The sequence below is a fragment of the Cyanistes caeruleus genome, chromosome 5 (genome assembly GCF_971803275.1).
Source record: "Cyanistes caeruleus chromosome 5, bCyaCae1.hap1.1, whole genome shotgun sequence".
NCBI lineage: Eukaryota > Metazoa > Chordata > Aves > Passeriformes > Paridae > Cyanistes > Cyanistes caeruleus.
The window spans coordinates 38,958,742-38,974,865 of record NC_141705.1 but is presented as its reverse complement, the minus strand read 5'-3'; the positions used below and the strand labels follow the sequence as shown (position 1 = coordinate 38,974,865).

The window sequence follows — 16,124 nt, the reverse complement described above, 5'->3', positions numbered from 1 at the left end:
CTTTGTCTCTCACCCCACCCCATCAGCGAGGAGGCTGGGGGTGCTCAAGGAGTTGGGAGGAGACACAGCCAGGACAGCTTTCCCCCAGTGACCAAAGGGATATTCCAGACCTTATGGCATCATGCTCAGCATGTACAGCTAAGAGAGGAAGAAGGAGGACGGGGGGACATTTGGAGTAATGGTATTTGTATTCCCAAGTAACCATTACATGTGATGGAACTCAGCTCTCCTGGGAATGACTGAACACCTGCCTGTCCACAGGAAGTAGTGAAGGAATTCCTTGTTTTGCTTTGCTTGCATGCCCAGCTTTTTCTTTACCTATTAAACTGCCTTTATCTCAGCCTATGAATTCTCTCACTTTTACTCTTTTGATCCTCTCCCCCATGCCACCGTGGGAGTGTGAGGGAGCCGTGGTGTGGGGCTTAGTGGCCATCTGGGATTATACCATGATAAAGGTCCAAGTAAATACACATTAATCTTTTGAAAAACAAAACAAGGAATAGCAAATTGGTTGGTGCCTTCCAAAGGTGACGGTAGTCAATTTCTGTTTGAATTCTGAAATGGTTTTCATATGCCTAGCACTGGATTGTAAGTATTTAGAACCACAAAACCCTGCTGTGGGTATAGAGAAATGTGAGGTACCATACAAGGGTAGATCATGGTCTATTTATTTTTCTACACTCCAGTGATGGACAGCAGATGTAGGCTGCTAACCTTCAAGTGAATGCACTTACACCTTAATACAGATTCTCAAGCCATTTATTGTTTTATTTCTCTAAGTATTCGGCATTTAATTTTGGGGTTTCAGGCTGAAATTAGTGCAGTTCTGAAGACATAAAAGATCAGTCTTGACTCACTGAGGCAGTTGAATGATGGCCTTAAATCAGTTAGCTCAGGAAGGCTGCCGCTGTCTCCATGGCAGCACGGCCCTAGGAACAGTTGTAAAGTCATCAGGGGACGTGAGCAAACACTCAGGAGCACGGTTATTTCACTGTTACGCTGCTATGGTTACCTGAACCAGCACACTGAAACCTGCTATGGGTAAACTCCTGCAGCGATAAGAGTCTTGTGAGGAAGCTCCTTCCGTAAATCCGTACTTCACTGGGATTTCCAGTTGAAATGCCATCTGTGAGTTATCCCAGCTACAGCCCACAGGACATTTTCTGTCTGCCAGAACAGCCTGTGGAGTTTTGTAGCCTGTTCTCAGCTTCTCCCCATCTTCAGGCCACAGCGCCCTTCCCACACCTCATCAAAACTGTACAACCACCATACAACAGATGGAAAACCAAAGGGCCTCTCAGGAGAGACAGCAGGAGCAAGACACTGCTGACACAAAACCAGTTCATTCAGATGGTTTTCTCCATCCTGATCCTTCCCAGGAGTGAAGACAATTAGGGAAAGGCTGCATGAGGTGCCTGGACAGTGGTGGCACACATCTGTGGGCACTTTCACTAAAGCAGGCCCACTCAGCTCTGACAGTCAGGACACTGCACAGCTGCCACATGCTGCTGTGCTGGGAAGGGCAAAGGAAGCTTTCTACTATGCTTTGTGAAAATTAAAACCTGTGATTTACTACCTATCAACATCACAATATCTACTTGAACCATGACATTCATGCTGGGATTTTTCCATCCTGCATGTATCATGCCAGAAAGCCATTAAGAAAATTTATTCAACTACAAAGGTACAAATAGCTTTGGCTCCAAGTATATCCTGTAAGGTCAGTGCTAATAATCTACTACTCACTTCAGTGGCTCATTAAAAACAAAAAGAAAAAAGTATAAAAAAGCCAATCAACCAACCCCCCCCCCAAAAAAAAGCCACCACAAAAACAAACAAACAAAATGACAATGACAAAAAACAGCAACAAAACCCCCACAAACAAACAAATAAACAAAACCTCCATCAAACCCCAAAAAAAGAAAAAAGAAAAAGAGGGGGGATAAAAAGTAGCTATCATTACCTAATGGAAGAACTGCTCAAAATGAATGACATTTTTCAGACCTGATACATTAGCATCTCCATCTCTGCATGGAGGTTAACATTATCTTTGTGTTTTTAACAGATTCAAATGCTACAATGAGAAATAAGTTGAAGAGAGACTGAGCAACATATTTTGTTAAATAGCACATTTCAAAAGGAAAGTTCATCAGGGTCTCTAGTAACAGACATTTATTACTATTTTGTAGAAATTTGCAAGATGAAAATATTTACTAGCCTTGAAAGCAAATAAAAACACTGCCAATTTCAACTGAGGGTTTCTAAGGCAGTGATGCAACACATCTCATGAACTGCACTTCCTGACAACAGCTAAGTTATGCGCATAACCTGATGTAACCTCTCTTCCATGAAACATGTATTTTGTCTGAGGGTTGATGGTTTGGGCTCCTGTTTTGTTTCCTGGATTCAACTATTTTTTGAGGGAGTATGGTATCCATTTCAAACCTTCAATGAGTCTGGAGTCTCAAGATCTTCTTCGAGGGTTTAACACAATAATTCTTGTGGTGAACACTGAGATCAACAAAATTCACTTTTGAGCTTTGTGCCTTTTATTCATGTTAGACGTGATTATTACTTAGTATATATATTGGAGAAGCAAGACCAATGCTTTGCTGCTTCAGCTTCTACAGGATATTCTTTTGTCATATCCTGTACCTACAGTCAGGCTTTGCACATATTTCCACTACGTCATCCCTGCTAATTTAGTCTTTTGTCTTTCCATTGATAGAGAACTTTTCTACCAAAAAAACCCAACCAAACAAGAACAACAACAAAAAAAAAACAATAAAAAAACCCCAACCAACCAGGACCTTATCTGGTATAGCTATAAGTGCTGTACAGCCAGTAACCTTACTGGATTAGCAGGGGGTGACAGATTACCGTGCTCTTGTAGTAGGCTTTTTTCCTCAAAAATTTCCCACCTTTCCTATCAGTGCAGCTTCAACAGGGGGAGAAATGGTAAGATCATTAGTGTATGAGATCCACAGCAAGCACTGATCACAGCAGTGACCCAGCAAGTGCAGCAGTTAAAGCACTGAGAGCTTCTCCAAGGCAATCTCTTCAGTTTGGCAGACTTTGTTACCACAGCACATTACACAACCATCCAGCATATGTAATTAAAAAAGAAAAGTGCTGGCATAGAAAGATCTCGCAAGTCCACAATGTAAAGTTTATCCCTTGAAAAATCTGTTATTAGTTAGAAGTATGCAACATCTAGAACAGCTAGCAAAAAGGCTAATTATCATGTAGGTATATTATCCTAAGTAAGAGTAAGCACTCCAAAACTTTTCAAATAAACAAAACTACATATAATGCAACCTGAAAACATTAGCTTTTCCCACACAAACAATATGGTAATTCAATGAGAAATCCACAATTTCCTTAAGTATAAGCTTGACTTTCTTGCCTCCATTCTTTTTCTTCTGTTCATATATTTTATTTGAATGAAAGTTTGCAATTCATTCTTTTCAGACTGTCTGATGGTCAGAAAAGCAGAGAAATCATAGATACCTTTTCTTTTGTACCTCTTGCCATCTGTACTGGCCACAGCAAAGCTCACCTTCCTGATCACAACAGATACAGAAATAATTCAGATAGGAAACATTGAAAATGCAGTATCAAAGCCCAGGGCAAGACAGCTCTGCAGTCTTTTTGCCAGGAGGCAAAGGTCAGAGGAGTGTACTAAAGAGGTCCAAACCCTCATAAGAAAACCCTTACATAAAGCACACATTTCACCTGGGTGCAAGATGGTGACCAGGCTTGCAGAGGGTTAACATTAATGGTGACGTTAATTTGGAATTAATTTGGACATTAATTTGGAATACTAAAACATTACATCACACTGGACTCCCTGGTGGGGACTTGTGCTCACTCTTGGTACAGATCTGCTTCGTGAGACACCATATCCCTAATGGTAGCACGCAAGCAACATAGAAAAAGCATCTACTGAAGCTGCAACCCAAATTTAGTACCTGAAGTCAAAAGTATAAATATGCAAAAACCTGGAGTTTAATTTGAAATTCGCCTCCAAGTAATCACTCAACCAATCTTTACAGAAATTTGCCAAGCCTGTCCTAACACCTCCTGCATTAAAATTTTACTGTGGCTAGTGGCTGCCCAAATCCAAAACAGAAGATTACTTATGTACAAAATTATCTCCAGGAAGTTAACTCTTTCTGTCTGAAAAGTTTACAGAAACTTGTACAGCTGAATGGATAGATTTAGGCAAGACTAATGATTTTCCGACTGCACGTGAAGTTCTAAAACCTGGAATTTAGGACAAAAATATGTTTGTATTTCTTTCCTGAAATTTCCCTGGTAAATATAAACAGTAACTTCAATGTTAAATACTGCAGGAAGCACCTTTCTTTCCTAAATGTGTGTTTTAAAAGCAGCAGCAGAAAGGTACAAATATGTTTGCCTTGATTACATGATAACTTGTAGGAGGGTTACATATTTGAAAGTTAACCAGCAAATAAAAATTTATTATAGAACCTTGTGCTTTGCAGGAATTGTGGGTTTTTTCTTGAACATCATTTATTCAAGACAATATAAATGACTCTTTAAATTAAAAAAGCTCTGAAATTATGACCAGTGCCAGAGAAGAATCTGACCCCAAATGGGTTGCCTGAAATGGAACACGCGGTTGCACTGGTGGGGATCACAGGCACTGCTGCTCCAGAATTGACCTCTTGGTTTTCCTATTAGGAAGAAATATGTGTATGTATTTCCTAGATGAATCTTAGAATTGAATTTACTTTGAAGGGATGGAGGGAAACAGAAAAATAAGTGCACCTTGGAGCCCACGTAAATGTATTTTCCTTAAGTAAAAAAGAAAATTCATCAATACAGTTCCATGGGCAACTGATGAAATTGCCTTTTGTCTAGGAGGGATTTCATAATTTCTGATTATTCAGGAGCAGGGCTGGTATTTCATTGTATTTAAAAAAATCAACCATACAGATTGTAGGGTCACAGAAGTAAAACAGACTAAGTCTACCAGAGCATGTTTTACCTTTCTATTATTATTCTAATAATTGTAATTATGACTTGTACTGCAGTAAGAACATGGAAATGATGGCAGGAACACAGAATACTTTCTTTCCAGATTAAAATGAAAGAAAATACACTTTCTAGGTTGTGCATCTCTGCAACACTCATAGAAAACAACACCAAAAAAAAATGTATACAAGGTTTAGTCTGGTCTGAGCCATCCCCATTTCCTTTCCTTGAGCACATCTGTCTCCAGTGTCAGGTTACTAGTGCACATTCCTTCTGTTTGCTGACTACCATTTTCTTCTGGAGCACTGTCTCCCCCCAGGCAGGAAAGGCAGCTGAGCACTAATAAGCAGGGAAGTGTTTTGGTATTTTTCCTCCGGAAAAAACATAAAATGGCAAACAGGGAGAAAAGACTTCTGTTTCTGGGTAGGTTTTCATTTTCAGATAAAAATCAGGACAGAGTGCATCATTTTCTCCTGAAATCATATTTTTTGAGCTAATGAGTTTTGCCTAGAAAAAGTAGTCTCCATGATTATAGTCAATGAAGAAGGCAAACATTGTATTTGGCATCTGGTGCTGTACCCTGGGCTGAAGAAAAAACATCCTTTATATTCATGGCAGGCACATAGACCTTATAAAGCCATGAGATAATAATCCCAGTGAAATTTGTGGTGAAAAAAAAACATCACAGACACCTAAACATTTCAAAATTTATCCCTTTGAGCATTTCTTGGCCAGCTTCTTCCTTTCAAGCGGTTACTCACATGATCTTTTTGCATTTTTTAAATTTTGTTTGTTGCACAGCCCACTTACCATCTCCCAATGTAATAGAAAGTAGCAGGGAAAAGCTGAGAACTTTCCCTAGTGACATTTGTAATTTGACTTGAAGATGTGTTTCACAGAATTCCTTTGGCTTGTAAACATGTTTATCCCAGATCTTGTCTGATTGGTGAAATAATTCCTCTGGATCAGCAAGATGGATTAATTTGGGGAAGACAAAGTTAGAAAATCTGACTAGAAACTCTGGTATATATATCTTATCTGACAGTTTCAATACAAAATAAACAAGAATTTTCACTTATTATCAGTTACTATCACTGCTGAGCATTCAGCATAGTTTCTAATGAAACAGTAGAGAGCCACAATGATCTGTGTATTTTTACAGGCTTCCAAGAGGGGAAGAGCTGTTATCCAAGGGGTATTTGAGGTACTAGGATTGAAACCAGTATTTCTGTATGTAACAGTTAATTCCTGTACTTAGCAGTTTCACTTAACATTGCATACTGATAGCATTTGAAAGCTGTTTTCAAATATTAACAATAAACAATAGAGTTTATAATTATGGGCTGGCTTTCAAATCAAAGGTAGTATTCAGTTTCTGACTAGCAGAGCGATAGGGAATGCTAATTAATCTTTTACTTCATACTAGGAGGTGCCCAATTATCTTTCTCTCCTATTGTAACCATCCAACTCTGCTTATTCTATTTCTTAATACTATGCATTTTACTGCTTCCTCACATTATTTCAGCTTTTGTTCTTCCAGTGACTTGCTCTTTCATTTATCAAGATAATTTTTATTCTCCTATATGTGACAAAATGATTTGATATTCCTTCAGCCACTTTCCCCTTATTTCTTCCAATTTTATTATTAGAAATGACACCATGTTTTCAATTTTTTTTTTTCCCCGAGTAAGACTGCAGCAGTCACTCTACTGAAAATGTCACCCTGAACAATTCATAACCAGTGAAGTGGTTACAGTACTTACAGAAATGTGTTAAGCAAAAGATAGTGTCGTGTGTTGCTTACAGTTAACAAGTTCCTATTCAACAGTTAAAAAAATATTTCTGCAATATGCTAACTATTTTTTTTTCACTTTCTGGATGTAAATTGATAATCTGACTATTTGATCCTATCAAGGATGAAACAGGGAAGAGAATGTCGGAGAAGTAGCAATGATATAGGTAATAAATGCTGAAATTATCATTCCTTTATTATGTTCCTTTCAGATTATAAGAGAAGGAAACCTATTGATTCAAGGAACCAATTCTTCTAGGTCATAAAGCATTATCTACAGACTTCCAGCTTTCCTATGCACTTTACATTCCCTTTCCTCTTAAGGCAGCACAAAACCCACCAGCAAACACTGAAAAAGGCAGAACCATTACATCACTACCTTCTACCAAGTTGTTATTTGCCTAATTTCAAGCAGCACTGTGCCACGTGAAAGCATCTGAAGGAAAGCTGCTTGCAGAAGAACTACAAACTCTGGAGTGGGGCTGTATTACATTTTAGAAGTTCCTTCAGTGGGGAAGCATAGAATTATTACTGTATTTTACATGAAAATTCAAATAACTGTCATGCTCATGTTACAGTGGCTTGGATTTTATTAGTCAAATAAACATTTGTAAACTTTGGCACAGACAGTGGAATTAACAGTTTATAGTATACAAAACTGGGAAAAAAACCCAATAAATATTGCACTTAATTATTGCAACTTAATCAAATCCCTTAAATTTAATGTCACCTCAGAAGCTCTGTAAACTTCACCACATTCAGGTGCAGAGGAGGCCTAGATAGCCCGAGGGACTGGCAATGGTCTATGCATTCTTTCTGCCTTTTAGCTTTTTGCAAAGTCCCTATCTCTTTGAAGTCTACACTACTTTCCACCTTAAGGTTATGAGCCTGAACCTCACCTGCTGAATGAAAGCGATGGTCATTTGCAGGGCTGTATGAATGAGGTGGCCAGAGTGTTTTCATTCATGGTGTGCAAGAGAGCACATCCCTAAACGTGTCCTAGTGGAGCCAGAATGACATTTAGGATATTGAGGATGGAACCCTGGCTCTGTTACAAACTCATTGAGCCATCTGGCCACTGCACTCCTCTCTTACTCCACTACATTTGTACTTGAATTTATAATCCCCTTCAGAAAATTCTGTCACAGGACCCTGATTTCAGCTGAGCTAGTAGCAGTAATATTAAAAAAAGAGTTCACTTTAAAGGCCAGAAATCACAAAGAGAAAACTTAATGACCACCAAGCTGTAAAGAAGAACACTGGGACGTGACAGACCAATCTGATCAACCAGCAGAGGTTTTCCTTCATTACTGTTTTGTCTGAGACACCTTCCTCAGCAGTCTAGGTATCGTTTTAAAACAACATTTAGTAACTATGTCCCACATGTATTTGAGCTGCAATTTGTTTTTTAATTCATATGGGCATACTCTACCTAGACAAATTAAGTAACCTAGTAATGATGTGTAACTACGAGGAGGGCCTAGCATGCACTAGTGAGTTAAACAGGCTTTTCAACAAAATGGGAAAGCCCACAGTAAGGGAAAACAGTACAGGGACAACTGAATTAAAACAAAACAAAACAAAAACAACAACAAAAAAACCCAACAAACCAACTATATATTCCACTCTTTTAGGAAATAGGCAAATAATTTTATTCAACTTTCAATAATAGTTACCTAGTAATAATAGTTGTGGTTAACTTATATAGAAATTTATTCCTTCCTGCATGTTTTCAAACAGATTTTTTTCCCAAAAAGGAACAAATATTAACGGTTTTTTCCCAAATAACTAGCTGTTATTTCATCACAAGAAATCAGTAGGTTGGAAAAACGAAAAGGACCAGTCGAATTTCAACTGATGGCAGTAATTCACTGGATTTCAAAGCCATCACTGCTGCTCCCAAATTCCACAGGTTTTGCCTTTTTTCTCTTCAGGCTTGGCTATCTACACCAGTTGGCTTCAGCCTGTCTTGTTAAAGCGAGCTGTCCTCATAATCAAGTACAGATACAACGCAATGTCCAGGTGGCCCATGCAAATGGGATGTCCCATCCCAAACTGCTGCCTCAAACTCTCCCCGCTGGATCAGATACATCTGCTTTACCCTACGCGGTAAAAAAAGTTCACAAATTAATTCCTGAATATTCTGGTCCTTCAAAAATGGTTGACGGTACAAAAGACACCCATTAGACTTAACTACTGCCAGTTTCACTTTGAATAGGCACAACTTCGCAGCTAGTTTAGAGAAAAGAGAAAGCATTTGAGCCGGGACAAGGGCCGTGCTCGGGGGGCTTCCCTGCCCCCGCTTTCGGGGGGGAACAAAGGTCGGGGGGGCGCTTCCTGCCCCTGCTATTGGTGTCTGCATGTGGGACCAATATGGGCAATGCAGAGTTTAAACAGTTGCAAATGGGGGAGGGAACATCGGGGCTTGTTTTACATATGTTTTTTTTCCTGGCCGGCTTGAATTTAAAGTGGAGCGGCCGCATTGTTCGAGAGGCTCCTTGCCCCTACGCATTGACAGGAGCTGCTGTTTACACGGGCTTTTCATTCCTGCGCTGTTTGCTTATGGAAAATACGGGGGAGTGACAGCAAAAGAGAGAAGGGGAGAAGGGAAGGGAGGGAGGCCCGGCCCTCAGCGCAAGCCGGGAGCCTCGGCCCTGCCGGATCCCGCGCCCCGCTGCCGGCGGCGGCCGGCCCCGGCTCCCCGGCGGCTCCCTGGCATGTGAGCGGCCAGGGCTGCCGGCCCCTCACGGCCTCCCGAGCCTGCATCTCCTCGCCGGCACACACAGACGCAGCCCAGGGCTCGCCTCCGCCTGGACCGCAGACATGAGGCTCCGGCTGCTGCTCTGGGTCGTGGCTGTGCTCCTGGCGAGCCTCCTCGCAGCCTCCGGACAGCGGCCAGGTAGGCGCTGCCTCAGCGGGGCGCTGGTGCCGGGGCGGGAGCGGGGGTTCGTGCCTGTGTTCTGTGTTCTGTGTTGTGCACTGTTCATGGGCACTGCTCGGCTCGCCGCGTCCAACACGCGCTTTCTGACCGCCGGGACGAGCCGGGACCCGGCGCATCCATCCGTGCGCTTCGTGCCTGCTTAGCGGCAGCGGGAGAGGATGCTTCGCCTATCCCAGGAGTCTGGCGGGGGAGGGGGGGACGACTGGGACGGGGATAAATAGGGACCCAAGGCGGGCAGCTGTCGCAGGCTCGCTAGCGGGAAGCAGCGGCGGCACGGGAGGGCACGGCATCGGTACTCCGGGGAGCTCCGGGCCCGGCCCGGCCCGGGAGAGGCGCTGCCGGCCGCCCCTCTCACGCCCCGCTTCCCTCCCTCCCTCCCTTCCTCTCTCCGCAGCCAACCTGGCCCTGCGCAGGAAGCTCCACCGGCACGGCTGCTCCCACCGGCGCTGCGTGCCGCTCCACTCCAGGGTGCCCTTCCCCTGAGCCCCGGCGGAGCGCGGCCAGGTAAACCCGTCCGTGTGCGCCGGGCCCGCAGGGAGCGCCTTCGGGCATTCACACCTGCCTTTGGGACAGCCCGCCAGGCACGACTGCACCCGGGCTCCCCTCGTTTGGTTTGGAAACGGGGCTTTGGAGCTGCGCACGGCGGGGCGCTCTCTGCCCCGGGGCTGGGCGCGGGTCCCGCCGGCCGCTGCCGCCTTCACCCCCTTCCAGGCCACCCCCGACGCCAAATGCCTTCGTGAGGCGGTGAAAAACAACTGAGCCCGCTAACCGGGCCGAACGCTGCCCTCCGAGGCTGTTGGCAAAGCTGCGGGGCAAAGAGTGCCATTAGTGCGAAGGCTGGACCAAGCGGCGCTTGCAGAGGATGCTCCGCGGCTGCAGGCGCTGACACTTCCCCCGCGCTGGATGCCGGGCGAAGTCACCTCCCTCTGCCCGTCAGTAGCGTGAAGGTAGCAGCACTCAGCCACTTCAAAGGGGACCGTAATTCTTTATCATTGTCAGCAAAAGACTTTCGGCTCCTTGGATGAAAGGCTATACAAGTGCAAAACATTGATGCTTTATAGCTGATGAGGGCAGATACATTCAAATACTAAGTGACTGCAGAAGCACACAGGTAGCATATGCTAATACGGTAGGCATCAAAAGGAAACCAGGCGCTCTTTGCAATTTAAGAATGAATAAAACATGCAGTCAGTAGTTTTGCATCTTTGAAACTCATTATATATTGAAATAATGTTGTAGCCCCAGGCATGACAGCATCCTAAATAAATGGTGGTAGAATCTGCACTCTGTGGAGCCAAGATGTTTCGATTTACTAAGTGGTTAGTAGTGAAAAGGAGACTAAAGTAAAACTTTTAATAGCCCTATACCAAGAATCTTGTCAATGCATAAACTGCCTTGGTGAGAAGAACCTACACCACTCCCAAAACAGCCATGCAAAAGGGTGCTATTCCACTCTATAGTGCTGGCCTATAAACACACAGAATGTGCATATGGGATGGTAAACCAGCAAGTTTGTGAGGTTGAAAAAAGATTGTTGTCTTAAATTGAATCTCAGATGGCTTGCATACTGGGTGGCAAAATTGAGATGCAAGTAGAAAGAAGGAGATGCCAGAAGGATGCTTTACTATTGAATGCCATTTCTGCTCACTGCTACATTTAAACAAGAGACAGATTAAATTATATTCCATCAGTTTAAGCATAAACCTAAAAAGATAAGCAATTGGATCGATTCACTCAGCAGGCAGAAACTGAATGGACAGAGGGACAGGCCCAGTGGCTTTGTGAATTTGTGCATTCTGAATGATTTGCTTCGGTTCCTAAATAGTACATTTAACCCCCTTTCCTCCTATTCAGCACTTATGTCTGGAAATTGTGTAGAAAGCATCTACATTTTCTGTAATGTGCTCTGAAGCCTCATACAATAAATGCATTTTGCTTGAGACTGCAGTAGCTGCATTATACATGTGCACTTATCCTGGAATTCCTTTCCCCACAGAATATCAAGATAAAAGGTATTTTCAGTGTTATCTCCTTTTCTTTGGGGAGTTGATTTCTTGTAACAAAAGTCAATGACCAAACAGAATCATGTACTTACTAATTCTCAATACATTTTGTAGACATTTAGCTAAAGATCCTTCTGCTTCATAAAGCTGTTTAGAACTCAGTAAACCTCTGCTAGGGCAAAAGGGGAGACAGGCACCTGAACTAACTCTCTTAACTTCAGTCATTGTGGGTGCTATCCTTTATCTTAAGTAGGATTTACCACCTACGTTTACATTCCCTTCCAGTTTTAGTCCAAATTCAGCAAATATTTACATGCCTGGGTTACTTGACTCTCACGAGTAATCTTATTGATCTCAGTGGAGTTGTACATATGGATAAAGCCATTTGCAGATGCAAACAGGATGCACCCTTAAGCCTGAATTTCAACTAGTGGTTGGAAACTAAAACGAGCCTGGCAGCCTCTTGTATCATTTGAAATGAGAAGATTGAATTTGATTTTTCATCAGTTCCATACACAAAACACAGGACTAAAAAAAAAAGGCAGAACATTTTATATTAGCAGCCTTCTTGCTTTTGTCTTTTTTTTTTCCTCCAACTTTGTAGCTGAAATTTCCAGATTAAGAAATATTATTTCTAATTTCATCCATGTGTTTCATAAATAATGTATTCTGTTTTGTATGAGACTTATTTAGACTACTAAATTTCTCATTAATATTTCTCTCCTTTTCTTCTTTTTTCCCCCAGAAACTTCATACTGGACCTTTCAGTGTTTTAAAGGAGCAACAGTTAAACTGATAAGAGAAGTTTGTCACAAGTCCAGATCAACAACAGCTGACCTGATAGCCACTACAGTCCCATCTTCAGCAGTCCTGTCTGTCACATTCTACTGGACCTGGACTAAAGGCCCCAGTCTCACACCCTAACAACTGGTGTAGGGAGAAGGGTGGTGATGGGGGATGTACATGGACTTACTTGGTTGAATCATTCCCTGCAAATTATTTGTCTCTCACAATGAGAAATGAAAGTTAAAGATCAAATCAAACATCAGGTACTTGAGCTAGATTTCCAGGGGCAGTAAGAAGGGGAGGATTTGTCCAAGGGCACTCTTGATGGTATATAATGTTCAGACTGAGTGAAATTGAAAGTGCTGTTGACTACTCAGTTCAAGCTGTGTATACGGCAGTGTTTAGGATGAAATGGTATCAGACTTCAGCAAGGAATAGTGAAAGTCCATTTTTTGTTTATACTTCTATATATTAATAATATATTCATATGTGTTTTAACGTCTAACATTACATCTTTATGGAATTGCCTTAATAACATAGAATGCATTACTTTAATAGTACCAAAGTCAGCACCACACTAGGGGTCCCACTGGCTTCATGTATAGTAAGCATAGTAAGAGTTTACAATATAAGAAAGCAAAGGGAGTGTTATCCCTCATTCTATAGCTGGAGAACTGAAGCACACAGAGATAAGAGATTACCCAAGGGTCATGCAAAACTGATAACTCAGATCTCTCAAGCCAGGCCTTAAGGTCAAGCCCATCTTCCTGTCTAATGAGCTGTTACTGCAAAGCCTATCATTTGTTTTCTTAAACTGGGCTGCCAAACCAGACAGTTAAAACACGCCTAAAAATTCAGTACTACAGAGCTATTTGCTTAACAGTAGTTTTCCTAAAATACCCTCTAAAGTATTATAAATAGAGCATAAAAATAGACCATTGAAAAGAAACCTTTGTTTGGTCAGCCTGAGTGTTGCATAGCACTCTATTCCTGTAATTTACATGAATGGGATATTTGAACATAGCACTACAATGAATGAGGACTTCAAACAGAAAACAGGCTGTTCTTTTCAGCACTGGAAGTCAAGAATACATTGAGCTTTTAGACTGAGTTTTGCTCTTAAAAATATATGCTTCACATCTGCCTTTTATATCAGCAGAAATTACCTACCTACATATAAAGGAAAAGATGTTAGCTCTTTCATTAGCATAACTAAAACTACCTGAAAATAAAACATACCCAGATTTTAAGTCATTGCACCAGCTTTGAAATGTCAACATTTTTCACAAAATATATAAAGACAAGCAAAGATCAGAAGTGTTGTGGTTTAAATCTGGTATTACATTTTTTTTTCTTACAACATATGATTTCTAATTAATGAAGGAATAGCAATCAAAAAAACTGGATAGCTGAAACTTTCTAATCAGTGTGGATACACAACCCCTTATCTCTAAGAACTTGAAACCTTACTTGAATTCAAGCTGGCAGAGTTTAACAGGAGTTACAAATTTCTCTACCTGAAAGAAAAATGAAATTGAACCAGACCCGGTTCTGGAGTTGTGTAAAACCATTCATAAAAGGATGGTCAAACTTATCTAAATCAACAAGCAGTCCTGCAGGTAAACTTTTAGAGTCCTGGAAGAAAAAAAAAAAAAAAAAAAAGCAGTTTCCTAGAGGCATTCTACCACATATATATATATATATAAATTATTTATTTAACTTGGCTTTGATATCTATTCTTGGCTATCTCTGTTTAGAAGTACAGGTAAAGAGTGTGGGAAAGCAATAAAGTTGAAGAGTAGCTCTTTAACAGTGATGTCTTACGAATGAGTATATGGATCTACTGTGGCACTGGATCTTTCATATAACCACAATTATTCAGTTAAATCTGATAAAATTGTAAAAAATAGTTAATATATCTATCAGAAAACTATAAATGCCTGTTCCTTCACAGAAGAAAAAATAAAACACCACCCTAGGAAGCCTGCTATAAGTCTACAAAATTATTCTAAATATCTGTTCTTTAAAGGCATTCTGATACCATAAAATCTGCTTTGAAAAAGGCATCTATTGTGAACTTTGACAGATCTGTTTATCAACTAACTGGTTGATTGTATATTTTGTAAAAAGATAGTATGTATTTCAAATAATATCTTACTTGAAATTTTGTACACTCCTCAAAGTCTGTATTCTTCAGCTGTCAAAGGCAATGCATCTAAAGAAAATTGAGAACTTGCCTATTTTCCCCTGTGGATTTGTATAGAATCAGTCTTTGAAAATTTTTTACTCAGTTTCTGACACAAATAAAATGGTAATTAATCATGGAAAAAATTTCCTGACATTTTCTGCCATTCCAAAAATGCAAAATTCTGATTCAAGTCAGATTTGCATTTGACTTTGCTGAAACTCTCTGTTTCCATTTGGCGTGCATAACATGAGGCTGGTGGTAAGGACGGCTTTGCATGGTAACAATGTGATCACATCTACAAACGTGAAGCATTTGGACACAGTGCTGCAACAGCCAGGATGAGCTCTCCCTGTGCATGTACCAGGGCATGTTTAAAGGCAGCTTGCACAGGTACAAATTGCTGTCTGCTCAAAGTCAGAATCCATGTTTGCATGGATGCAATCCAACTTGATTGACTTGATCTAAAGATAGGTTAAGACCTCACATTCTGGAAGGCGAAACATGAGTTTCTAAAGCATTGCATTAATGATTAATTAATCTTGTACATAGTGGTAACATGGGGAAAATGAAAATTTCAAAGTATGTTTCATCAAGTCCTGTAACAGCAGGTCAGCAGGAAACGGAGGTAAATGCAAGGCTTTGGTGAGAAACAGCAATTTAGCATGTTCCCAAAGGATAATAAACAATTCACCTCTTCCCTTTCCAGTATGGAAAAAAGGAAATTATAGGAGAATAAAGACTGGAAATATTTCCCTTACGCCATATACATATGCTATAAATATCTCAGTGTCTACACAAAGCCAAATTTTGCTAAGGGTCACAAAAGATTTAAATTGACATCAATCAAGAGAAACATTAGCATGGCAAATAAATTTCAAATCAGAGTTTGCCTATCAGAGTACAGTAGTCTACTGATCTCTAACTACTTGCTCTTCTACTGGTCTTTCTTGCTAGTGATCAGCTGCAAAATATCTGTGCAAAGTAGGAAACACTCCAACAGCACAAACAGGGCAACATGGCATATAGAAAGCCTAAAAACCTCATTCCAAGGCTGAAGCTGCTTTTCCATGTCTCCAGTTCAGACTGTTGTCTGCCCAAGTCTCTGATCCTTGCTTCAACCTTGTTTTTTAGATTAAAGATGACTTCCAGTAGAGCACACCTGCCTATCTCCATGTTAGTTATGTCCTATCTACATATTAGTGTAGAACCTTAAAGCAGGAAAGTCTTGTTAAAAGCTTTTACAATCAGTGATTTCCCTCATAGAGTGAAATACTGAAGTGTTTGTATGGAACATCCACTTGAGCAATTCAGAAAGACAAAACAGAAATACCAACTGAGAGCTTTCCTTCATATAAGATATACATTCACAAGAGATCATCACATCTTTTCTTTCATGCATACAGAATATTTAGC

The 16,124-nt window shown here is 41.0% G+C and overlaps 1 protein-coding gene and 1 long non-coding RNA gene across 3 annotated transcripts; both read left to right on the top strand.

Annotated features, from left to right (window-relative positions):
- Positions 1-763: 763 nt before the first annotated feature.
- LOC147653056 (uncharacterized) lies at positions 764-4,490 on the top strand. The gene is made up of 2 exons (XR_015287376.1): positions 764-1,128; positions 1,208-4,490. It is a non-coding gene; the product is annotated as an uncharacterized LOC147653056 (long non-coding RNA).
- Positions 4,491-9,380: 4,890 nt separating this feature from the next.
- APELA (apelin receptor early endogenous ligand) lies at positions 9,381-14,854 on the top strand. Of its 2 annotated transcripts, none has more exons than XM_086891125.1 (3): positions 9,381-9,692; positions 10,129-10,238; positions 12,483-14,854. In XM_086891125.1, exons 1-2 carry the CDS (start codon positions 9,617-9,619, stop codon positions 10,215-10,217), a joined length of 165 nt encoding a protein of 54 aa, XP_086747251.1. In that variant the 5' UTR covers positions 9,381-9,616; the 3' UTR covers positions 10,218-10,238; positions 12,483-14,854. The 2 variants fall into 2 exon arrangements, 1 of the variants encoding a protein (XP_086747251.1); XR_015287446.1 differs by having other exon boundaries at positions 9,431-9,692; positions 10,129-10,681.
- Positions 14,855-16,124: the final 1,270 nt, after the last annotated feature.

Excerpts from the sequence above, each read along its gene's own strand:
- APELA (XM_086891125.1), top strand. The coding sequence starts at position 9,617 with ATGAGGCTCCGGCTGCTGCTCTGGGTCGTGGCTGTGCTCCTGGCGAGC. Across the intron at positions 9,693-10,128 it reads AGCCTCCGGACAGCGGCCAG|CCAACCTGGCCCTGCGCAGG; the intron begins GTAGGCGCTGCC and ends CTCTCTCCGCAG.